General features: G+C 36.3%; 1 protein-coding gene across 12 annotated transcripts in view; it reads left to right on the top strand.

Moving 5' to 3' along the window:
* The window catches only part of Sec31a (SEC31 homolog A (S. cerevisiae)), a 69,720-nt gene extending 43,803 nt beyond the window's left edge, over window positions 1-25,917 (top strand). For 5 of the 12 annotated variants that reach the window (XM_013020221.1, XM_013020217.1, XM_013020219.1 and 2 more), the window contains 9 exons: window positions 226-402; window positions 4,712-4,835; window positions 7,221-7,562; window positions 13,795-13,833; window positions 16,371-16,429; window positions 17,410-17,673; window positions 20,027-20,146; window positions 23,899-23,970; window positions 25,317-25,917. In XM_013020221.1, coding sequence (XP_012875675.1) covers window positions 226-402; window positions 4,712-4,835; window positions 7,221-7,562; window positions 13,795-13,833; window positions 16,371-16,429; window positions 17,410-17,673; window positions 20,027-20,146; window positions 23,899-23,970; window positions 25,317-25,496 — 1,377 coding nt within the window. In that variant the 3' untranslated portion in view covers window positions 25,497-25,917. The remainder of the gene's footprint in view (window positions 1-225; window positions 403-4,711; window positions 4,836-7,220; window positions 7,563-13,794; window positions 13,834-16,370; window positions 16,430-17,409; window positions 17,674-20,026; window positions 20,147-23,898; window positions 23,971-25,316) is intronic. The other 7 variants (XM_013020223.1, XM_013020220.1, XM_013020222.1 and 4 more) reach the window with 4 other exon arrangements.
* The last annotated feature ends 376 nt before the right edge of the window (window positions 25,918-26,293 follow it).

Genomic DNA, 26,293 nt, shown 5'->3' with positions numbered 1-26,293 from the left:
ATCTTTGCCTCAGTTAAACTACACTATTATATGATGGTCCTTTGGCACCAGTCTTAAGAAACTACAGTGTTGAATCCTTAAATATCAGAGCCTGTAGGACAATACTTTGGGTAACATGTTGAGAAAAAAAGGGTCTCTTGAATGATTAAATTACTTTAAATCAACGTGCTATCATTGTTGTGTGAAATCAATGTTTTTTTCTTTTTTTCCCATTGCTTCTTATAGCCAAATATTGTGCAGCTTCGTGACAGACTGTGTAGAGCACAAGGACAGCCTGTGCCAGGACAGGAATCACCCAGAATTCCTTATGAGAGGCAGCAGCAGCCATCCAAGGGTAGGCCTGGTGCAATTGCTGGCCACCCACAAATGCCAAGAGTTCAACCTCAACAATATTATCCCCATGTGAGTAACACGATTCAAATAAAGTAGGAATACCTATACATTCCTATTTAAATTTGTAGTTTGTTGGGCGAAAGATCTGTGATATGGTAAAAATAGACAACATAGTTTTAATAATTTTACTTTCTAGATGCTTGAAAGTAGGGTTTATGACCTGCTATTTGAAGTTATCCCTGATCAAACAGATTATATTTTGATACAAGTCAGTTTTAAACTCTATAGAAAGATTTGTTCTCAGCTATTTCTCATCAAACATCGCTTACACATGCATCTTTACTTGAGACTTCCATTTTTGATTAATCTAAAAAGTCATAAGTAAGGTAGTAAGAATAATCTTTGTAAGGATTTGAGAAGATCTTACAATGTATAGTGTTTTTTTTAAATTGTCAAGGTGATGTACAGAGGGGTTTCAGTTACATAAATAAGATAATGAGTATATTTCTTGTCAACCTTATTACCTCTTCCCTCAATTTTCTCCTACTTTCTCTGCCCCCAACTCTCCCCTAAGTTGTACAGATCGTTTCCAACATATTGTCTTGTGTGTATTTTGCTGTTGCATTGGTTCCCCCCTTGTCCTTTATCTCACCATTCTGTTGTTCCCCTTCCCTTCCCTAATTCAAATAAATGTATATACGATACTAGGGTACCAAAATCAAATACAAGACAACAGAGGAGGAAGAACATACAAAAGAAACAGAAAAAATCACATAGTATATTAAAAACAACAACAACAAAGAAAAACCTCTGTGTCCATGTCTGTATATTTTTAAAAACTACTTTATAAAGTAATTTTTATAAAATATTCTTATCTCCATTGTTAGTACAACTTTACAGTATTCTGTTTCTACACAATAAGACTATCCAGAATACAACCCTTTTTTTAGACAACTTGGATGTTAGAGAAAAGCAAATTAGTGAAGGTAGTCAGGAGAATGTGCAAAGGATTAATAGTTTTATTTAAATTACTAAGTGTTTAATGGCATAAAATGTGGTTTTACAGTTTTTTATTGTCTCATTTAGAAACTTGCGTATTTCTAGGTCAACAGATGACCTTCATATTTCTAAATGAAAAGTTATTTTTCTGCCTTAATAAATGGCCTTGATTAATAGCAATATCAACACAAGAGAAAATTGGTGATAGGATTGATAGAATCTTTTACATTTCCTTATAACTAAACTAGAGAAAACTGAAAAGATAATTCTGCTCTTTTTTTTCTGTGGTATTTTACATGGGAACTTAATCACAATAAGTTACCTTAAATATACCTACTATCTAGGACACTCCATTTTAATTTTTTCCATTTATTTGACAATTACTTTTTGAGACTCTGCCAGTTCCTGGCATTGTTCTAGTTATTGTGATGATCCTACCAAAACAAATACACAAATTCCCCATCGTCTTGGGGATTGTATTTGATTTAGAAAGTCAACAATGAAAGTGACATAGACCATATGTTGTCTGAGAAAAATAAGAGGCAGAGATGTTAAGCAACTTGTCAGTTGTAATTTCTGTTTTTCATGGCAGAGAGTTGTATGAACCTTGACAAGTCCCTCACCTCTCTGGGTGTTGGTTTTCCTTTCTGGCATTAGATTGGGTAATACTTACTATTGGACTTTAATAGTCTCTGTGTGATTTTTGTTTAACCCTTGTGAGATTTTTTTGTGTGACTATAATGAAATCCAGCAAAGAGAATTTAAGAGCAATATATTTGAACATTCTTAGTAGCCTGAAAGATATTAACATTTCAGAGATTATTATTTCACTTAATTACTTCTCTTTCTAGAATGTCTTCTTTTATCTTTTCCAAGTTGGGATTAGAACTTTCAAGCCCTCTATGTGAAGGTATAGCTGTCTGTCAGGGTACTAAAGTAAGGCACACTATAGTAGGAGGAGAGAATATTTCTCATGTCTTTGGGTTTATCTTTCTGGGAATTAGTAAAGACATTGAAAGACTTTGCTTTACAAATTGTAAATTTTAAGGAAAAAGTGGAATCATGTTTTTCTTGATGAAAGATTATGATAAACTGAGTGAATTAGGACACAGCTTAGAGTTTTAAAGCAGTGTTTACAGACAGATAAAAGGACAAAGAGGCTAGATTTGTATTTCTACTCTCACCTCAACTAGCACAGCTTTCCTTTTATTTTACACACACACAAACTGAATTTCTACAAAGATTTTTATCACAAAAAAGATTTTGATGGCTTAAAAATAAGATTCCAGCTAGACGCCAGTTACTCTTACCTATAATCCTAGCTACTCAGGACATTGAGATCTGAGGATCACAGTTCAAAGCTAGCTCAAGTAGGCAAGTCCATGAGACACTTATCTCTAGTAAACCAGCAAAAAAGCCAGATAGCTCAAGTGGTAGAGTACTAGTTTTGGGCAAAAAAGCTCCACGACAATGCCCAGGCCGTGTGTTCAAGCCCAAGGATGGGCACCAAAAAAAAAAAAAAGGTTCCAAGGTAATCAATATGGGGTGACATATGAAGCACCAACCTGAGAATCAGAGCTGTGGAATCAGTCCTGGCTCTATCACCAATGAGTTGTGTGACAAACCCCTCACACACTCTGTGCCTTGAATTTTGTGAGTGAGACTTGGACTGGGTAATCTTTAATAGTCAATGTAAATATTTTGTGTGATTTTTTTCTTTAAAGCCTCATTTGAGACTTTTTTTTTACTGCAATAAGATCCAGAAAAGTGAGCATAGAAGCAATATGTTTGCAGATCTAGCAGCTGAAAATGCTTCCAACATCATTATTTTACTCATTATTCTCTCCAGAATCTTAAAGGATCTCACTTTTCCCACTTGCTCTTGATGCTTGAATGGCATTGTTATGCTTTGATTCATATTTTCATACTGATTTCTTTTTCTGTTTGCCTCCCCATATTTCATTGCAACATTTTTTTTTCTTTTGAAATCCCAGCTTCTCTTGAATGCAGTTGCCTACCTAATATATGTTATCTTGCTGCTTTTACTCTTTGCTTTGCATCTGGCTATTAATACCTTTTAAGTTTTTTTCTTCTTCTTTTAACGTTTTTACTTTTTATTTTCTGTGATTGGTATTTCTTTGTTCAATTCAGGTTAGAATTGCCCCTACTGTTACTACCTGGAGTAACAAAACTCCTACTGCCCTTCCCAGCCATCCACCTGCAGCCTCTCCCTCTGACACACAGGTATATCCTTCATTATTCCTCTTTGAGCAAGATTATGCTCACCTAAATCTATGTAGTTATATATTCTCTAACCCCCTTCTTCACACCCTTCCCTTTTCTGCATTAGTCTGCCAGCTTATTGCATTTTATTGCTTTTGGGATGCAAGAGGCATTTTTAGGGCAATTGATTAATTTTTTTATCCTTTCTCTCCTTGCACAATTCTAAATTGACTTGAGCTACAAAAATATCAACCAAGATTCTAACCATGATTTAAATGTTATTTTCCTGAAGATATTTTCCTGTTTATTTTTCCTTTTCTTTTCTCTTTTTTATTTAGCATTTCAGAAATTGAAGAAAAACATTTTTGACATCTATACTTATATTTCCAGAGTGTGGAGTAGTAGATAGAAATTAGTAGAGATGAAAAGTTCTGGTGACTTTATAAGTATTGTTGAAAATTTTATGAGGCTGTTAGCATCTTGTCATTTATTGTGATTATTTTGGGTGCATTATGGGTGGGGCTGGGAATGTGGCTTAGTGGTAGAATGCTTGCCTAGCATGCATGAAGCCCTGGGTTTGATTCCTCAGTACACAAAAAGCTGGAAGTGGCACTGTGGCTCAAGTGGTGGAGTGCTAGCCTTGAGCAGAAGCATCAAGGACAGTACCCAGGACCTGGCACAAAAAAAAAAAGAAAAGAAAAGAAAAAATTCATATAGACTGTTCATAAAATGTGGTGCTCTCAGGAAGATCCTATGTACAAGAAACAATGTTTCTTACACAACAAAATTGTATAAGTAGACATGAAGCCAGTGTCCATGGCTCATGCCTGTAATCCTAGCTATTTAGGAGGCTATGATCTGAGGTTCTTGGTTCAAAGCCAGCCTGGTCAGGAAAGTCTGTGAAACTCTTAACTCCAATTAACTAATAAAAAAATAAGTTGTACATGATGCTGTGGCTCAAAGTGGTAGAGCACTAGCTTTGAGTACACAAAGCTTCGGCCCTGTGTTCAAGCCACAGACCAGCCCTCACACAAGCAATAGATATTTAATTGCATTTCAGACATTATAAGGCTATCCTGTATGGTTCTTGGTCCCAAATATAATCTTTTTCTTTTTTCTTCTTCTTTTTTTTTTAAACTACATTCTAATTTATTAGGGAGAAAATCCTCCACCTCCAGGTTTTATAATGCATGGGAATGTTAATCCAAATGCTGCCACTCAGCTTTCTACATCTTCGGGTCATATGCACACCCAGGTACCACCTTATCCTCAGACACAGCGTAAGTAGTTTGTTTGACTTTGAGGTCTTTTCACAGAAGCATGCCTTACCTCCTGTAATGACCATTAACTTAGCTACAGTCTAATGAGTTTTAACAAAATTAGTACTCTAAGCAAGACTTCCCAGTCCCTGTTCTTGAGAAACATAGTTTCCCTAAGAGGCATCTTAAATAATCATAGTTCAGAACAGTTAGCACTTGTTCCTGAGCCATTATGTAACTTTTTAAAGAATATTCAAGTCCTGTGATTTTGATGTAGAATTTTAGAACTTATTTAGTACATATTCTTTTCCTTTGAAGCAAGATAATACAAATCAATTTTGGAAAATGGTCTCAAAAGGACATTTATTGTTGTTCTTACTTTTTATTTATTTACTATTTTTGTAGCTTTTGATTTTTTTATTGTGTTGGGGTGGTTTTTTAAGTAGTCTTCAGGTCACAGCAAAATTGAGAAGGAAGTACAGAGAATACTCACATATGGATAAACTTTCATATATATATATATATAATAGTGGTTTATTTGCTGTACTCATTCCTGCCTCTATATTACTCCAGTACCCATAGTTTACATTAATGTGCACTCTTGGTTTTGTACATTCTGTGGGCTTTGATTAATGTATAATAATATTTATTTGGTTGTTTTAAAAAATAATTGTATTTGAAACCAAGTAAAAATCAGGCGTTGATGACTCACATTTGTAATTCTAGCTACTTGAGAAGCAGAGATTTGGACAGTTGGGGTTTGCAGCCAGGCCCAAGCGTACCCATGGGACTCCCTTCAACCAATAGCCAGGCTTAGAAATACATGCCCATCATCCCAGCTCCATGGGAGGCTGAGACCGGGAGACTTGAAGTTCCATATCAGCTAGGCAGAAAAGTTCCTGAGACTCCCATCTTATTGGAAAGAAGCATATGCCTGTCATCCCAGCTTCCATGAAAAGCCTAAAAATAAGTGGATCATGATCTAAGCCCCTGCCTAGACAGAAAGCAAAAGCTTATATTTAAAATAACTTGTTTAGGGGCTGGGAAGGTGGCTCAGTGGTAGAGTGCTTGCCTTGCATGCATGAGGCCCTGGGTTCGATTCCTCAGCACCACATAAGCAAAAAGAAAAAAGCCAGAAGTGGTGCTGTGGCTCAAATGGTAGAGCACTAGCCTTGAGCTGAAGAGCTGAAGGACAGCGCCAAGCCCCAGAGTTCAGGCTCCATGACCAGACCCAAAAAATAAATAAATAAAATATCTTGTTTAAAAAAGGCTGTAATTATAGCTCAGCAGTAAGGACCTAGATTCAAACCCTTGTACTGCCATAAATAAATAAATAAATGTAAAAAATCGCTATGGTTTCAGAATTAAGAACAAAGGACCTAAATCAGTAAAAGTCTCAAAGGGGAAAATTGTTAAGATTAAACAACTATTTATAAACAAGATGCCATAAAAAAGGAAAACCAATCCTAATCAGTATAGTCAGGACTAAAGTGGTTGTTCTTACAAAATTGATGCAGGCTTTCACCCAAGTGCTCAGTGTGAAAGCATTTTCTTCAAATAGCAGATCTATTAATTTGCTCTGTAGAGATTCACCCTGTCCCTAAGTCATGCAGAATGTAATGGTGTTACTCCCTAATTTGAACTTAGGATAAAAGCAGGGGTAGGAGTGCAGAACTACCACCAAATTTTGTGTTAACTTTTTCTGATAAAGGGGGTGCTCTGGATGTGTAAGGCCTGCATAGTTCCATCTGGTGGTTTGTAGGTATTACTGCTGTCTTCATAAGAATAGGAAAAGTCTCAAAAAAGGAGTCTTCTAGCCCTTGGGTCTAATGATACAAAACTTTTCATAACCAGTAATAATCTGGGGGTGGCAGTTTTCAAATACTGGATCTAATAATTTTAAGCATATTTAGGGCATCTGAACCTGAAAAAGCTTGAGTTTTTGTTTTTTGTTTTTGTTTTGTCGGTTGTGGGGCTTGAACTCTGGGCTTGAGTGCTGTCCCTCAGCTCTTCAGCTCAAGGTGAGCACTCTACCACTTGAGCCACAGTGCCACTTCCGGTTTTCTGGTGATTTATTGGAGATAAGAGTCTCATGGACTTTCCTGCCCAGGCAAGCTTTGAACTGTGATCCTCAGATCTCAGCCTCCTGAGTATCTAGGATTACAGGCGTGAGCCACCAGCACCCAGCTTATGAGTGGTTTTAAAAGGTGGTTTTTGTAGTACTTAGAATCAAACCCAGAGGTCTTGGACATGCTAGGTAAGTTAACTACCACAGAGCTATTTTTGGTTGTAACTTACTGTTAGAAGAATAAGGGTTAAGATGATTTCCATAGAATGAGGTGATTTTTTAGCTTTCTTGCTGAATTTGTAACTAATTAAAATTTCTGTTTCTTCTCCTTGGTATAGCTTACCACCCAGCCCAGCAGTATTCCTTCGGATCAGGGGGGTCATCAATGTATCGACCTCAGCAGCCTGTTGCTCCTCCTGCTTCAAACGCTTACCCTAACACCTCTTACATATCTTCTGCTTCTTCCTATTCTGGGCAGTCTCCGCTATATACAGCACAGCATCAGACCTCCTCACCTACCTCCAGTTCTTCTGCTGCTTTTCCTCCTCCCCCTTCCTCTGGAGCATCCTTCCAGCATGGCGGGCCAGGAGCTCCACCATCAACCTCAGCTTATACATTGCCTCCTGGAACAACAGGTACACTGCCTGCTGCCAGTGAGCTGCCTGCGTCCCAAAGAACAGGTCTGCGCTTGGAAGGGATTTGGTTTGGCTCCCTGTTGTTTCATAAACAGATGGGTGGGTGGAGGGGCATTATTCTAACTGTGAACTGACTAGTATAAGGTGTTGACACACGCACACACACATATATATAGTTATAAAACAAATTTTACAAGTTTTATTCATAAATGAAGAAAGCTTTGAGTTTGAAAAGAATAAGGTATATAATCTAACACTGAACTCAAAATAAGTGGTACGAAGTTAGAAAGCAAGATAAATAGAGTTGAAATCAGATTTATTCGATATTCATTCCATTATTTGAACAAGATATACTCTGTGTTCTTCAAAAGATTTAAATTTTAAAAATTCTTTTCAGTATAAATTTATTCATGAGAATTAAACAGTAAATTAAACAGGTTCTTAAAGTTTTGCAAATTTTACAGTTAGGTTTATTTGTAAGGTTGTAGATCCATCTTGATATACTTGACCAAGAAAAAAAGTAAAATAGCACAGCTCTGATGCGGAAGCCATGTAAGGCCATATGAAGCGCAGTATTTAGTAGTGTGATAATTCTCCATTAAAACAACACTGTCAGGCATTTTGGGAATTTCTAGACCTTTTTTTCCTACTCATATACTTGTACTTGAGCCACACTTCCAGCTTTTTTGCTGGTTAATTGGAGATAAAAGTATTACAAATTTTCCTTCCCCAACAGGCTTCAAACCTGTGAACCTTAGATATCAGCCTCTTGTGTAACTAGAATTACAGGCATGAGCAACTGGCACCTGGCTGTATTACTGCTTTTGAATACAGTATCCATTGTGAATTTTTGAGTGAAATTGGTAGAATGGGTTCAAGTAAATCCTCATGGAACATATAGGAAAGAATTATATTAAGCTAATCTTGGAAATGATAGAACAGGTATTACGTATTTTCTTATTTAGATCCCACATTCTTAAGAACTAAAAATCTCTTAAAAATTGCAGATGAGGAAACTGAGTTTTTAGGAATCAGATTATGTTCTCAGGATAGCACAGTGACAGTCTCCTAGTTGAGATAAAAACTTGAGTCTCTAAGTTCCTAAAGCCTGTGTTCATTCTGTTATACCAAGTAGTCTAGTTCTGATATAAGTAATAGAAACCTTTTAATATTAGGATTTGAGAAACCATCTAGCAACACAACTTCTAGGCATTTATACTTTATACTCTAAATATTTGCATGAACATTTTTTTTCTTTTTAAGCCAAAGTGCATTTGTCTATATTAGTCTTTGCTTAGGTACTAAATAACCAAGTGTTTCTAACCTGGCTAAGAGTGACTAATAGGAAGAAGCAGTCAAACATTTTTGATATTTAGCATGTACTGCATATTCCCTTACTGCTTTATTACCTTTTGCACACTAACAGCATCTTATGTTTAATTAACAGTTATAATTTTGCCATATTAATATAAGTTGTATAAAGAATTATGACAAAATTTTGACTTCTAATAGGTCCTGGATGATTATTTGTTCAGGACTTAGAAATTCCACTTGCCCAATGGTTAATTTATGATAGACATTATAAATTTTCAAGTTCTCTGATTATGAACTACAGAGCTCAGAAAAAATGAATGTTGCAGTCAGCAAATCATTTGTTCAGTACATTCTTAATAAGTACCTGTTTAGTCTCCATTCAATACTATCCCAGACACAAGTAAGCAGAAAAGAACATGGGAGTAGCAAATGCCTGTTATGTGTTGGAACATAAAATTTCCGTTTGGACCAAATTTTTGAGAGCTTTTTATTCCACAGCAAGAAGTTTATACTTTGTATGAGAAAAGTTTCTAGTGAGATATTTTGCACTGCTGAGTGATACAGTCAAAGTGATACTTGAGGAAGATTAATCTGAAGATAGCCTTACAAGATAAATTGTGGGCATCATGGAAGAATTAGAGCAGGGCACTCAGACTCTTTCCCAGTTTGGGAATGAATTCGTTAATAGTCTAGGTTAGGAGAGTTCAGCTGTCATGGCAGAACAAGAGAGTAGACGCTTTCCCTGTCTCACTGTCATGGATAAATAAGGTTGTGCTTTGTGGGCTGGGAAGGTGGCTCAGTGGTAGACTGTTTATCTCGAATGCATGAGGCCCTGGTTTGATTCCTCAGCACCACATAAGCAGATAAAAAAGCCAGAAGTGGCACTGTGGTTCTAGTGGTAGAGCACTAGCCTTGAGCTGTTGCCTTGAGCTGAAGAGCGGAGGGACAGCACCCAAGCCCAGAGTTCAGACCCCACAACCGACCAAAAAATAAAAAAAAGAGAGATTATGCTTTGTCACTTCTTTGTTTTTTCCTTGGTTTAATATGCTTGTTTCTAAGAGAGAACTTTTGAATATGAAGGCTTTAGAATTTTACTCAAAGATTTTTTCTGATAAAGTGGTCTTCACGCCACCATGAAATTATCTCTGAGTAAAGATTATTGACTTGGTTAAGCACTAGAAAATTTAAGTTGCATGTATAATCTGGTACTTCACCTAGACAAGTCTTTTTTTTGCGGGGGGGTCCGGTTGTGGGGCTTGAACTCTGGGCCTTGGCGCTGTCCCTCAGCTCTTCAGCTCAAGGCTAGCACTCTACCACTTGAGCCACAGCGCCACTTCCGGCTTTTTTCTTTTTGCTTATGTGGTGCTGAGGAATTTAACCCAGGGCCTCAGGCATGCAAGGCAAGCGCTCTACCACTGAGCCACTTTCCCAGCCCCCACCTAGACAAGTCTTGAAAAATGAGATTTTATTTTCAATGAATATTCCTTAATGAAATTATGTATCTGATTATTACCTTCTGAATAAAGGAAAGGTACATTTTTCTTACTTCTTGGGGGGTAACTTTACTTTTACCTCTGAGAGTGACTTCAAGGATTCATGTCTTTGTAAATTTTAATTTTTAATCTTGTGACTTTTGTGTGTTCCCTGAAAAGTATTTTAGCCAGTGCATAGATCTTGCCATTATACCCCTGCAAGACTACCTAAGAAGATTGCCAGTGGGAAGGGGAATTTGATAGGGACAATATGTAGTTCCATCCACTTTCTTCCTCAAAGAAGAAGATTGAGCCCTACACTAAGGTGGATGTTGTTCTCTATTCAGTGACATTCAGTTTTCAGATTAACTTTGTTTTTATTTATTTTTCATCATAGTAATTATTTTTTAACAAAATAGTATAAAGAAAAACAACGTGGCCTATAATTCTATCATGTAAATAGAACTACAATTATATTTGTTTTTTTCATATGTACATTAACATACATATATGTATGTATACTTGCGTTACAGTTTTGATTGTAAAATTAACCTGTTGAAGTGTACATTATTTATGTATGGCATTAAGTACATCTGCATTGCTGTGCAGCCACCACCACTGGTTCATTCCCAGAACTTTTTTATCATCCCAAACTGAACACTATACCCATTATGCAGCTCCCCATTCTCACTAGCCTACAGTAACCATTGTTCTACTTTATTCCTCTGTATATTTAACTGTCATATACATATACATATATACAGCATATAAGCAGAGTCAGCAAATTTGTCCTTTTGTGTCTGACTCACATCACTTAATGTCTTCAGTGTTCATCCATGTTCTTTATATAGCTTGTTTGACCTAAGGTCAGTATTAAAATAGAGATCAATTTAATTATGTTTGTAAAATAATCTTTTAATAATTAAAGCTTTGGAAGCAAAAAGATTGAAAAGCAATTATAACTGAGACAAAACTATATTCATATAAGTTTGAACAGTGTTTATAACTAAAATAAAAGTTAAATATGTTAAATAGTTTGAAGTTGGAGGAGTCAGGTGGGCATATATTGGAGAGGTGCCTCATTATTGTACAAATGCCTTTCTATTTTAACACACCTCTTCCCTAACCACAGCATCAAATTACTCATTCTGGTTAGCAAACAGATTGTGTTCCTGTCAGTCTTGGTTTTGATTTGATTCATCTTACTCCTAACTTGCACTTGTTTTCATTATGATTTTTGTAATACTTCCAAGGGATCATATGAAAATTACTTCCTGGACTACTTTGTGCTTCTAATAGTTTGTGAATACCTAGTCTTTTGTGAATACCTAGTCTTTAATACTTAGAACTACATCAGTGGCATGTTAGAGAAAAAATAGTCTGTATCTTCTGTACCTGCCTGTCAGGAGACAAGGAAAGGCATGTTGGTAAGATTTCTTCCTGAACAAAAAGGCTAAGCCTAAACCCAAGGTAGTTCCAATACTGACAGTTCTGTGCTGTACCACTCAGCCCAGAAGCTAGGGTTTGGAGCTTCAGAGTACGTCAGAGTTGTAAATCAGGTTAATCCTGTTAATAATCAAATGACGTGATTCCTTGGGCACTGATTAACTATAATAGGATGAAGTCATATCTTGACTAGGGAGTTACAATTGTAAGGTTATCACTTGCTTAAAGTAAAACAAAATCATTGGTAGTTGTTGATCATATTGCTTACTTACTCCTTCAGTTAAACCAGAGATGAAGTTGTGTTTAGGAGTCATGTTATATGAAAACTGTCTGTTAGCAAACATTAGAATCTCATTCCACACAAGATTTCAGGCTATGAGATTACCTTTACCACTTTTTACTCTCTTGAGTAAAGAGAAACAAGTACATCTCAAACTCATCTGAATTCACTATTTTTAATTGGTTCCTCCCTATCCAAGTGTAGGTACTTGAATTCACATAGTCTGCAAATTTATATATTGTTATAGGAGGGACCATATATGATACAAAATTTTTCTGGGCCTGGTCTTACTTAAATAGTCATGACCTAACCCCAGAAATTATAGCTTCTTTAGAATGCAGATCACTGGGGTCTTTGGAATCCAACAGTGAAGAGTGGTATTAATTTGTCTTTTCCAGATATAGTGCTTATCAGATGTACTGATATACCCTCAGAACTTGGAAGGCCAGAGGCAGGAAAGGCAGGAGGATCATAAGTTCAAGGCTAGCCTAAGTTATATAACAAGACCTTGTCTTTATAAAAAGAAAAAAAAAAAGCAGCACTGAAGACTATAGGAAAGTGTAGAAACCTCCCATTTCTCTTTGAACCCCTCCTACTTGAAGAGAGGGTGAGACCAGCAGTATTGCTGGGGCAGCAGGCTGGAAAGAGAGCCTCAGGTCTATCACTTGACCTAATGAATTTGAATCTTCAAATTCAGTGAAACAGATTTTAATTTGACTCTTCAATGGATTTGGATGCACAACCTTCAATAATAACAACATGAACACATTTAGTATATTAAGCTTCAAGTAACTAATATATTGAGTACTATCACCTCAGTGATGTTAGGTGTTGCTGCCATATTATTCAGTGTACATATGTGAAAATGGAACTAGGAAATGAGGAAGTAGGTGGGATGGGATGGATGGAGGTGTAGGAACAGTGATGGAATGACTGATCGATGCATTCTACACATAAATGGACATGTTAAATTGGAACCCCTTTGTACAACTATTTGAAGAGAGAGAAAAAAATTAGTTAATTGGTGCACACCTATAATCTCCTAGCACCCTGGAGACTGAGGCAAGAGTCTTGTTTGGGACCTGCCTAGACTACATAGTGAGATTCTTTCTTAACAAAAAAAAAAGAAAGAAAAAAGGCACAGCTTACATGAACTCAAAGATGAATTACTTTACTCAAAGGTGAATTACTTTAATTGGTTAGAAGACATTTTATATAACTAGTTTAAATTTTTAAGTTTTGGCTGGGGATGGTAGCTCAAGCCTATAATCCTAGCTACTCAGGAGGATGAGATCTGAGGATCCCAGTTCAAAGCTCGCTTGGGCAGGAAAGTGTGTGAATCTTCAGTTAATTACCAAAAAGCTGGAAATGATGCTATGGCTCAAAGTGGAAGAATGATAGTCTTGAACACAAAAGTTCAGGGACAGTACCCAGACCCTGAGTTTAAGCCCCAGGACTGGCACACACAAAAAAAACACAAAACAAAAAATTAGTTTTGTTCTTTTATAAAGTTAGTTTATGGGGGGGAAAAAAAGCTACGAAAGACCAAGGGGTTGGGGGTTTAGCCCAGCAGAAGGGTGCCCACCCAGCGCGCGCAAGGCCTTGGGTTCGGTCCTCAGTCCTGGGAAAGAAAAAATAAAGTTACATAAAGTTAGTTTATTTATGGGGGTTGATGGAGAGAGGAAAAAACAATTACAAAATGAAAGGTAAAGTTAGAATGTCTTCAGTAATATTATTTTAAGTGACTTTTACATTTTGTCTACAGAAAATCAGTCTATCCAAGACCAGACATTTATGTTGGAAGGTGAATTGGTTCTAAAATATATATTTGGGATCTTTGAATCATTGAGTATAATTAATAAATGGAGACTAACAATGCATGTGAGCTTCAGAGATGATGGTGTCTTCAGTCTGATCAATATTTTTATTACTTTGCTTCTTAATTGAATCAAATTTTAGAACTGATTATGTTTCCATAATGACACAATAGATTAAATCATGAAAGTTGCCTCTTTTATACAACTATACAGACAGTAGCCATAATAAGATTGTCCTAGATTTAGGTAAGATTAGAAGGTGATAGAGATTTGAATGATTAATCTGTGTAAACAGAAGTTTAAGAATTCATTAAGCACATAAAGCGATGCTTTAATAATTGTTTGTGATCAAGTGTTTTGAGCTTTACTTAGCATTCCATGTCTTAGAAAACTTGAAAGAATTGATTCTGCTTTAAAAATCAAAATAAATAACTCCTTGATAATTAAGGATAATATATTTTTCTACGTTTCTGTAACATTGTATATGAACCACAATGTCTTTAGTTTGCCAGTTGCTATATAATATGGTGCATGTTAACCAAGTAAAAGTAAAAACATTGAAAGAATATTTGATTTATCAGAAAGGGTGATTTTTTTTTGTCATCTTCTACATGTGAAAAAAATTCTTTTTCTGTTTTTTAATTGTTAAAAATGATATACAGAAGGTTACACTTACATAATTCAGGTAATGAGTACATTATTTTTGTGTGTGAAAATACTGTACAGAGGTTGCAATTACATGGGCCAAGTACATTTCTTTTGGACAGTGTCACCCCTAAACATTTTATCTTTTTAAAACAGAAACTTATAAAATGAAAGGTTTTATAACTATCTAGTTCCTTATAAAAACACCAAAATTTATACTTGGTGAAATAAAAATTATTATGATTTTAAAATTCGTATGTATAGCATGGTTTTTTAAAAATATAGTATTAAAATTATTTAATGAGTACAACTGATGTCTGTTTTTGCTTTGAGATAACAGAAGACATTTTGTTTTTTGGTGATTTTGAAATGAAATCTACAGTTGATAGTTCTACTTGCCTTGGTTTTTTGTTTTTTAATTTTTTTCTATGTGTGTATGTGTGTCTTTTTAGCCTTTTTTTCCCCCAGAGCTGAGGATTCAACTCAGGGCCTTGCACTTGGTGGGCAAGTGCTCTTCCATTGAGCCAAATCCCCAACCCAACCCCAGGCTAGAATTTTTTAATGGCATTAAAAAAAATCTTAGTACAAATATGTAATGCCTTTTTCTATGTTTTGGGTAGTTTATAAGGCAACAATGATAAAAAAAAATGACTGATGCTATATGGTTGGACTCTGTTTTAATAGTGTCTCTACCATTTTTAGTATTCATCAATGATTTGCTTATGGTTGATTTGATCTTGGCAAGTAGGAGTGTGCCACCATTTTTCTTTTATATGTTGAACTGTATCAGCAAGTAGGAGAATGCCACCATTTTTCTTTTGTATGTAGAACTATATCAGAAGACTTTTTTTTCTAATACAGCAAGTTATTTATTTTCTTCGATGCTGGAGACAAACATCTTTATTAAAGATATACTGCGAGAATTTTGGCAAATATTTCAAAACAGATTTGTAAATTGGATACTGGTGGTTGAGATCTGAGGATTGAGGTTCAAAGCCTGGGCAGGAAAGTCTGAGACTCTTATTTCCAATTAATCACTAAAATAGCCAGAAGTGGAGCTGTGTCTCAAATGGTAGATTTTTTTGCCTTGAGCAAAAAATCTCAGCAACAGTGCCCAGACACTGAGTTCAGGCCTCAGGACTGGCGCACGCATGCATGCACATGCACACACCCATGCACATGCACACACCCACACATGAAAAGAGGTTTATAAACATAATGCTTCCTTTTTCAACTGGCAATGCTTTGAAAAGACAGCACAAATTCAATCAACATTAATTCATAATCTTTTTTTGTTTGTTTTGCCTGCTCTGGGGCTTGAAGTCAGGGCTTAGGTTCTGTCCCTGAGTTTGTTTTTTGTTGTTGTTGTTGTTTTGTTTTTCTCAAGACTAATGTACTACCACTTGAGCCATAGTTTCACCTCCATCTATTTTTGTAATTTACTAGAGATAAGAGTCTCACATACTTTTCTGTCTGAATTGGCTTCAAGCCCAGAGCCTCAGATCTCAACCTCCTGAGTAGCTAGGATTACAGGCATGAGCCATCAGCTCCTAACTTCAAAATCCTTTTTAAGACAGAATGGTAAAATGATCTTTGAAGATTCTTCAGTGTAGACTTGATGATCCTTAAATTTAGCATGACTCTTTTACTTTAAATAGATACAATGTGAAGGTACCTTGCGTATTAAGTCCTTGTGACTTCTGAAATATGAGTTTGAGAATCTGGAGCTACATAGTGAGTCCTATAACCTGATTGGTAAAACAAACTTGTGTGACAGTTAGCCCAAGGTTAAAGTAGACTTTCAACAAAGTAGTTGATGGGTTCAATTTCATTTCCTTACAGGATTCTAAAGGAGAATATTCTCTATTATCTGCTCTAGGTCCTCAGAATGGTTGGAATGATCCTCCAGCTTTGAACAGAGTATCCAAGAAGAAAAAGGTATTAAAAAAAAAAGATGTTCATCTTATGACCTGAAAATGTTATGTTAATTGGTAGCCAATTGGAGCAACTAGCTTACTAGTTGATATTTTTATAGTATATTTCAACCTGTTTATTCTCCTATATAACAATAAGAAAGTAGCAGGTAGTATGTCAAAACCTTGCTGAGGATATCTATAAATTTATAAAGTCCTTTAAGAAAGCAAGGTATAAATTTCTAGTAGGCCTCTTTCAAACAGTAGGAAACAAAATAATGAAGCTTTGCAAGTGATTTTTTTTATTTAGCAGTTACCTTGCTCATGACTTTTAAGTGATTATGTTTTGAACGTTTTACATGGAATAATGGATGAATAACCTTCTAGTTGAGCATTGTTTATATGTCAATAATTGTGAAGAGCCAATTGGACACAAAGTAAGAACTTTATATTTTTAAGATTATTCCTAATAATGCTTTTCCCCAAATATAGTAATGGAGGCAAGAAGGTAAAATTGAGAGACATTAACTGAGCAAGGAAAGACAAGATATGGTCAGGAATAATGACAAATTTAGTCTACTGCTTTTAGTATGATAGAATTAACAAGAAATATCTGCTTAGTAATCTAAAAAATAGTATTAGGTCCTGATGGCATTGAATGCATGCTCATACATGTACAGTGCATGTGATTCATATATTGCTAAATACAGTTTTGTAGACTTGACATCCTCTTTCCAAAGTGCTTGGTTTTGGCTCTCCTTTCTTGACAGTAAATATGAAAGGACAAGGGAGACAGAGAGATCCAGGTATAAGTTCCCCACCTATTTTAGTCAGAGTAGTTCTTTTGTATTTTACTTTAGAGTTCTGCATAAAATTTCATTTTATGAAATTGTTCTACTTTTTAATGTGAAATATACTCTTAATGCCCTTAATTATAAGCTGACGGAATGTTGTTATCCATGTTATTCTTATTCATGGTTTTTTTTTATTTTCCTCTTTTAAAAGATGCCTGAAAACTTCATGCCTCCTGTTCCTATCACATCACCAATCATGAACCCTTTGAGTGACCCTCAGTCACAGATGATACAGCAGCAACCTTCAGCCCCAGTACTGCTGTCAAACCAACCTTCCTTCCCACAGCCACATCTTGCAGGTGGCCAGACTTTCCCTGGCATACAGCAGCCGCTTACTCAGACAGGCATGCCACCAGCTTTCTCAAAACCCAATATTGAAGGTGCCCCAGGAGCTCCTATTGGAAATACCATTCAGGTAACAGTAAATCTGTGAAAGTGGAATGGGAAAATGGCTCTGTTTCAGTACTCTTTAATGTGTTAACTTATAAATACCGATAATGCCTAAATTTGGTTTAAGTTTACACTGCCTAGTGTCTTTTTTTTTAGATTAATCATATATGTCTATCATTTTGCAGTTAAATGACCTTAAACTGTAGAGAGAGTTAAATATTTGAAAGTATATGTTGACAATTACAGTATTTTACTTAATCTAGTCAGTAGCCACAATTTAGAGTGATCTCACTTGTGGAGTTGGTAAGCAAAAACTATTTTCAAGTTTTTCCTCTTTAAAATATTATGGTATAATGAATTACATCATTTTATATGTATGTGTGAAACCCAATAACCTTATGGTTAAATGGAGATGCACATTTTTCTCATTTTTGACACTGAAACAGATACTTGGCAAAATCCTAGTTGTTGAAAATGTAAAACATTTCCAAATGAAACTTAGATCAAAGGTATTTTGATATTCAGAAAGAGCTTAAATCAATGTCTAACATAAGACAATGAAACAAACTTCTGCCCAAATAAAAAAACTAGTTCTGTTTTTCACTTTGATTTACTGAAGTGAGGTTTATAAAAATTATATATCACAAGAATATGCTTTGCTGTTAAGAGATAATTTGCCTAAGAAATTTCTTTTTTGGGGGGGGGGTCCAGTTGTGGGGCCTGGGCTCTGTCCCTCAGCTCTTCAGCTCAAGGCTAGTGCTCTACCACTTAAGCCACAACTCCACTTCTGGCTTTTTTTCTTTTTGCTTATGTGGTGCTGAGGAATCAAACCCAGGGCCTCAGGCATGCAAGGCAAGCGCTCTACCACTGAGCCACCTTTCCAGCCCTGCATAAGAAATTTCTAAACACTGTAGGTTGCATCATATATTTTGATGAAGGTAGGAAGATTTACATGTCTTTCCACAAAAGAATCAGTTGTAAAGAGTGCTTTTTTGTGGTGGTTTACATGTTTCTGTTATTTGGGGAAGCTCCCCAACCAATTAGATTTAGACCTGTCTTCTCATACTGTTTGCATCTGAACCAGAACCTTAGTTATCTTCCAAAGGAATTGGTGCTTAGTGTTTAGCCAGGCCAGTGTTCAGCTACCTGCCTTCTTCCATGTCTGGGATATATCTTGGTGTTAGCAAGGTAAAACCTAATTCTTCCATGCAAACCTAGACTTTTCTGTTTCAGAAAATATCACTATAGTATTTTCTGTTGAATCCAGTAGAAAAAACACCAGCAAAGCAAAAACTCCTGGAATCCTCTTTATACTCTCTTGTCTTTAACCTCTATTTCAAATCTATTCCCCAAATCTTGCTGTTATTGTTCTAAAGTGTTTTGTCAGTCTCTTCTGACCATGCTGATTATTTCTGCTTTGGTTTGTCTCCAATTTGGTCTTATATCCTGTTTGCTTGAAACATTACATCTTCCCATTATCATCATCATGAAGACCAAAATATTTAACATTGTAACAAAGGCCTCAGCTTCTGTTTCTCCTTGCTTTCTCTGTTTCAGCTACACTGACCCTATTTTAATCTCTTTGTATCTTGATCCTTCCTTCATACATGTTATTCTTTCTATCTTGGGATACTTTTTCTTTCTTACTTAATTAGCTCTTAATTGGAAAGATAAGTACCTTTCTGAAACAATTCTCTGAAGGGAGCCTTTCTTGCCCTTTAGTCAAGTTCCAGTTGTGATCTTTTAGTTCCCTCAACCATTAACTTCACTACAGTTATGTTATATATGTTTATAATATTTTAAAGGTTTTTCTGTTCCATTGGCCTGTAAAACACCTTAAGGACTAAGCTCATTTCTATATTGGCTATCCAATAGGTTGCTAGAGCCCAGTACATAGTTGCCTGACATTTTCTAAATGAGTGAAAAAATGAGCTAACAAGTAACAATTCAGAAAATTTAAATGTTCCTTTTTGTTCTCCCATTTAAGTACTGGACAGTATCCTGCTCTGTCTAAACTTGTGTCTTTATTTTGCAGTTTTGGTAAGTGTTGATGATAGTGTTCCATTTAGTACCCTCAAAGAAGAAAATTGGGAATAGTGGATTAACGAAAAGAGCATCAAGCAGAGGATGGGACCAGCTATGTTTTCCAAGCCTTGTTTTATTTCCTTCTGTCACAGACTTCCTTCCTATATCAGTCTGTAGAATGAATACTTGTACTTTCAGCTTTGCTCATCCTAGGTGATTTTTCCTGTGAACTTTTTTGATTTTGAATATACCTATCTATAATGTATTGGTTTCTTTTTATTGCATAGTTTCAGGACATTGTACAAAATACCTCCGGGCCATTTCTGATCCTTTTTATAATGCAATTCTTCCAGCATGTACAGTCTTTGCCAACAGAAAAAATTACCAAGAAACCAATTCCAGATGAGCACCTCATTCTCAAGACCACATTTGAAGATCTTATCCAGCGCTGCCTTTCTTCAGCCACAGATCCTGTATGTATTCTTTTCTCATATTTTGCTTAAGCAATCCTTCTATAATTATTGCTTAAAATCATGTAAATTTCTTACAAATAATAAAACTAGCACTTACATAGTTTAATTACATATAGGAATATTTTTTATATAGACATATCAATACAATAGTAGTAAATTGGTAGTATTTATTTTACAGATGAAAAAATTAAAGTAGAGAACAATTATGTAGCACTTAAGATCAGAGCCAGTATTTCAATTCATGTAGTCCGACTCTGTATTTCATACCCCCAGTCACCAAGTTATACCACCTTTTATTACCAAACTGTTCTTACCAAACTGTTCTTTTTAATTTAATTTTATTGTCAAGGGGCTGTACAGAGGGGTTAAAGTTACATACATAAGGTAGTGAGTGTGTTTCTTGTCAAACATTGTTACCCCTTACCTTGTTTTGCTCCTATTTTCCCTCCCACCCATGTCCCCTCTCTTAAGTTATAAAGTTTATTTCCACCATATTGTCTTGTAAGTATTGCTGTTGAATTGGTTTTCCCTTTGTCTTTTTTCTCACCATTTTGTTGTTACCTTCCCTCCTTAATTCAGATAAATATATATACAATACACAAGGTACCATAATGAAATTCAGTGGCAACAAGGGATAAACCATGGGGGAGGGGGGGGAAACACAAGAATAAAGAAATAACTTCACATAGTATATTAAAAAAAATAACAACAAAGAAAACCCTCTTGTTTCCATATCTTAGAGTTCATTTTGCTTCACATCATCTTATATGATCATATGTACACAGCTATTGAGCTATTATGATCCTCTTCTAGGACTATCCTAGACATATACTAATTATTACAAATGAGAGAAATCATGGAACATACATTTATTTCGGTCTGGATTACTTAATATGATTTTTTTCCAAGTCTTCCATTTCCTTACAAACTTCCCCCCACACCCCTATAAATAGAATGTTAATAGTGAGTGGTATCCAAGAAATTCCAATTTGAGGGTTATTTCTGAGCTTACATGGAAACATCTGAAAATAGATTGTCAAAAAAAAAATAGATTGTCATCTTTGACTTTGCAAGGACCTTAAAAATAAATATTGGAGTCAATACACTGTTCGTTAAACAATACCTTTTCTGGATGAGACTTTGTCCCCAGCATAGCACATAACAGACAGTGAATAAAATGGTGTCACATCTAAGGCTACTGAATATTGTAGATAATTAAGTTGATCACTTTGTACTTTTAAACTGTTAATTTTAGTTTTAGAATAGTTTATTTCACTATACTCACAGTTCTACAGTTAAGATTAGGGAAGAGGGCTGGGCACTGGTGGCTCACGCCTATAATCCTAGCTACTCAGGTGGCTGAGATCTGAGGATCACGGTTCAAAGCCAGCCCGGGCAGGAGAGACCATGAGACTCCTATCTCCAATAAACCACCAGAAAACCAGAAGTGGCGCCGTAGCTCAAGTGGTAGAGCGCTCGCCTTGAGCTGAAGAGCTGAGGGACAGCGCCCAAGCCCAGAGTTCAAGCACCGACAAAAAAAAAAAAAAGATTAGGGAAGAGGATAAAAAACAATTGATTTCTTAGTTTGCTTTTGAGAATGTCTGCATATTAGCAATGACAAAAGTTCTACAGAGCTAGTCTGTTTTAAGTAAAGTCCTGTTTTTTGCCAATAAACATTAAAGGTATTTATTTAAGTGATTGGCCACTTGTCTACTTGAAGAAAGTAGCTTTTGGAATTTGTTTCAATAGACATTTAGTATTAATATGTTTAGCCTTCTGCTAGTTTCATGGAAACTATTTCTGTAGTGCTGGTTGGAGCTCAGTGGACAATTCGCTGTAGTGAGAGTGGCAGGAAACCACAAGGTTAACAGAATCCTTAATGCCTGGCATTCCTGGGGTGATGGAAGCAGCAAGCTAGGAGCTAGAGAGTAAATGAAGTAGATAGCCAAGTATTCATTCCCTTTTCCACAGACATAGTCATTCAAAAGTGGAAGAGTCCTAATAAGAACATGGCAGAGCTCCATGGCCCAGCTTTATCAGATTTTGTTGAGTTTAACCCCTCTGAATTATCAAATTATTGTCTTCCTGGGCAGAAAAGAATCATGACAGACAAGCTTCCTTTAATTAAAATATATAGCTTTCCTAGCTACCAAATCCTGTGGTTTAGGCTTCTGTAGTAGGTAGGATTAACTCTGAACTGGGACTAGGATTCCCTTCCAAAGGTCTATTTCAATCAGTAGTTTGAAATATTTTTTAAAAATGTGTATATTTTTATTTTCACTTTAGTTGTTACAACCTAGCATGTAATATAATCCTTAATAGGCATTTCTTCCTCGAATACACCAGGAGCACTTAAGCATCAGAGACTTTTACTTGATGTTGCTCCTGCCTAGAACTCATTCCCCACATACCTGCATTACTCAAATGTCTAGTAGTGATCAGGCCTTTCTTTATCCCCAACAATTCTAGCCTGATTTTCCATTAACTATTTTCATAGCACTCACCACCATCCTACACTGTTAGTATGTTTCCTTACTCATTAGAATATGTGCTCTAAGATGCTTTGACTCTGTCCCTGGCACAGCACACAATAGGTATTAAAGAAGGAAAGAAGACCAAAGAAGGAAAGAAAACTATTTAAGAACAGATTTTCTTCACAATTTTTTTTGGCATTGGGTGTTGATCCTTGAGCCTTGCATGCACCAAACAAGTACTCTGCTACTGAGCTAGACTGCTAAAGATTATTTCATTTTTCCTTCTTGCTGCTTTAAAGGATGCTTTAAAGACATGGGAAAGGTTAAGGGTGACGGCTCAAGTGGTGGAGTGCCTGTCTACAATAAGCATGAGAGCCTAAGTCAAAATCCTAGCACCACCCTCCAAAAAGTGAAGAGTTATGAGAAGAGGCGAGATTAAACATACTGAACAAATGCTTCTAAATGTTTAAGTAGTATTTATGTATTTAGTTACTTACTTATTTTTTTCTTTTGTCAGTTGTGGGGTTTGAATTCTGGGCCTGGGCGTTATCCCTCAGCTCTCTTAGTGCCACTGCTAGTTTTCTGAGTGGTTTATTGGAGATAAGAATCTCAGGGACTTTCCTGCACGGGCTGACTTTGAACTGTGATCCTCAGATCTCAGCCTCCTGAGTAGCAAGGATTACAGGCATGAGCCACTGATGCCTGGCCTGAACTCTGGGCCTGAGCGCTGTCCCTCAGCTCTTCAGCTCAAGGCTCTACCACTTGAGCCACAGCGCCACTTCCGGCTTTTTTCTTTTTGCTTATGTGGTGCTGAGGAATTGAACCCAGGGCCTCAGGCATGCAAGGCAAGCGCTCTACCACTGAGCCACCTTCCCAGCCCTGGCCTAATTTTTAAAAGTTAAAACAAGATTCCATAAGTCACCTAGATATTTGCCTTCTACCACCCAGTCTGTGGTAACTGAACTTGGACCTTCGTTCCTCTGGACCCAGTGCTGCTCTAGAAGGCCTATGTACATAGCACAATTGTACATATACACCCTCTACTTTGCATACTGAAAGGAAGTCTTGCCTCTACCTTCCCAATATCACTACTTTAAAGATCACTGATAGCCATTTTAATTATTTGTTTAAGTTTTCTTGGTCATAGTTGTTTCTGCTTCTTTGATAAAATGAAGCCATTTAATATCTTGAGTATAAGTTCTAGTAAAATGAGATAGGGCATGCTTTTTGGATTAAAGTTAATATTCACATATGACATTTGTGTTTCCTTTCTTTCAGCAAACCAAGAGGAAGCTTGATGATGCCAGTAAACGTTTGGAATTTCTATACGATAAACTTAGGGAACAGACAGTAAGTTTGGGAGGATAAAAGGATTCCCAAAATTATTATTATTATTAATTGCTAGCACTGTCGTTCAATATTATTGAGAGGGTAAGATTTTGATACGTTTACAGAATGAGCATTTTGCTTCTAATTATCTAAATCCTGAGGGGCGTTAGGAGAGGGAGGAAAAAATGTAACCCTTCTTATATCAAAGATTAAAGTAACTGATATTCTGCTGTTGATTTTATATGGCCCATGACCCCGGAAATCAGACACTAAGTAGGCACTTGATTCTCACAGGATAAGACTAAGATCATTTTCTCCTGGAACATCTATATCATAAAGTCAAAGCCAAATGTTCTCTCCAGATGAGTAGGTAGTGTTCTGTAACTGTGAAGATAGCTTATCTATAGCAAGGTGTCAGTGCAGTCACTGTTCTCTCTGTCTAGAATTGTTCTATTAATAATAGCAGTATAATGGGAGAGACAGAAAAAAAAAAGAAAAAGAACTAGCACTGTTTGTATTTGTACACACACACACACACGTGCGTGTGCACGCGCAATTTCTTTGATGAGAACCAAGCCAAAGAAAGTGATGTAAAATATGACAGAGCTGAGGATGGCATTCACTCCCAGCTACTCAGGAGGTTGAGGCAGATGGATCAAAGACAGCTTGGGTATCATTACTGAACATGACAAAAATTATACAAATTAGTTAAGAGGGCTAAGAGGGCTGGGGTTATGGCTCAGTGGTAGAATGGTTGCCTCACATGCACAAAGCCCTGGGTTTGATCCTCAACTCTGCAAAAAATAGAAAAGGGGCAGGGCCTGCCGCAATAGGGATTTATAAAAAAATAATAAAGGAAATCAGTTCAGCGTTGGTAAATTAATTAACTGTGGTTAAGCCTGTTTCTGTACTCATGGAAGTGGGCAAAAAATTTATGATCTATCTCTATTGCAGAGAAGGTTTTCACTAAATTGGTTCCTGATGTTGTGTCATGATTTAATAATTTTTAATCTCATTTATTTATATAAGAAAATTTGCTAAAAGCTGTAGGTTCTGTCTAAAATAGATGAGGTTATTTGGAAGGAGATATTAACATTTCAGCTTGCTTGCTTTTTTTTTTTTAAGAAAATGCCTAATTTGTTATCCATTTATAAATAACTTCTTTACATACATGACTTTGTCACAGTTCTGTTTTATAACGTAACCATTACTTGATCCAAAAAACTATTTCTAGAAATGCTAAATGGTTCAAAAATCTCTTAAATGTTTATTTCATGCTCCACTTTAAATATCTGGGCTTAATATTTAAAAGATGTCATGAGAGATATTCCTTTAGTTTAACTCATTTGGTTCCACCTTTATTTCAGCTTTCACCAACAATCATCAACGGTTTACACAACATTGCAAGGAGCATTGAAACGCGAAACTACTCAGAAGGATTGACCATCCACACCCACATCGTTAGCACCAGCAACTTCAGTGAGACCTCTGCTTTCATGCCAGTTCTCAAAGTTGTTCTGACCCAGGCTAATAAGCTGGGTGTCTGAAAGGATAGCTCCATTCTCAACTGATATTGCCATTTTTCCAAAGAAACATGTTTAGGGAAAACAAAAATGTAAGACATGGACCAATCTTCATTAGCATGTTTCCATAGCGGCCAGTCAGGGGGCATTAACATAATTTCTGCAGATATACTCACCTTAGACCTGCTCAAAACCCTGGTGCTTTCTTTTATTTTAATCTTTTGTTGACCAAGATTTTCCTACTTTGCAAATAGTGCATTTCCTGAATTACACAAGGTGTAGTTTCCTGATGGATTCTGAGAGAATGTGGTTTTAAAAACCTCAGTGTACTTTTTTAGAAAAGCTGCATCTGGTTATGCATAAAGCAGAGCTAAAACTAAATTTCTTTCATGTCCTCCCTACTTTCTTCATGTCAATCAGAATTAAAGTATGTAATCCTCTCTTACAGTGTTAGAGTCTTTAAAAGAAAAAGGTTGAGCCAGGTGCCAGTGGTTCAGGCCTGTAATACTAGCTATTCAGGAGGCTGAGATCTGAGGATTGTGGTTTGAAGCCAGCAGGGCAGGAACATCTATGAGACTGTTACCTTCAATAAATTATCAAAAAGCCAGAAGTGGAGCTGTGGCTCAAGTGGCCTCAAGCATAAAAAGCCAGGGACAATACCAGGTCCTGAATCCAAGCCCCGGGACAGCACCCCCCCCCCCAAAAAAAAAGGCTGCTGGGCTATAGCTCTGTGCCACTTGGCTACTTGGTATATGTGAGGTCCTGTGTTCCATCGCCAGCCCTTCAGAGGATTAAAAAAAATGACAGTTTTTCCTTTTAAT

The sequence above is a fragment of the Dipodomys ordii genome, unplaced genomic scaffold (assembly GCF_000151885.1).
Source record: "Dipodomys ordii isolate 6190 unplaced genomic scaffold, Dord_2.0 Scaffold49, whole genome shotgun sequence".
Classification (NCBI taxonomy): Eukaryota; Metazoa; Chordata; class Mammalia; order Rodentia; family Heteromyidae; genus Dipodomys; species Dipodomys ordii.
The sequence above is the reverse complement of the archived record's forward strand: the minus strand, read 5'-3'. Positions and strand labels throughout refer to the sequence as shown.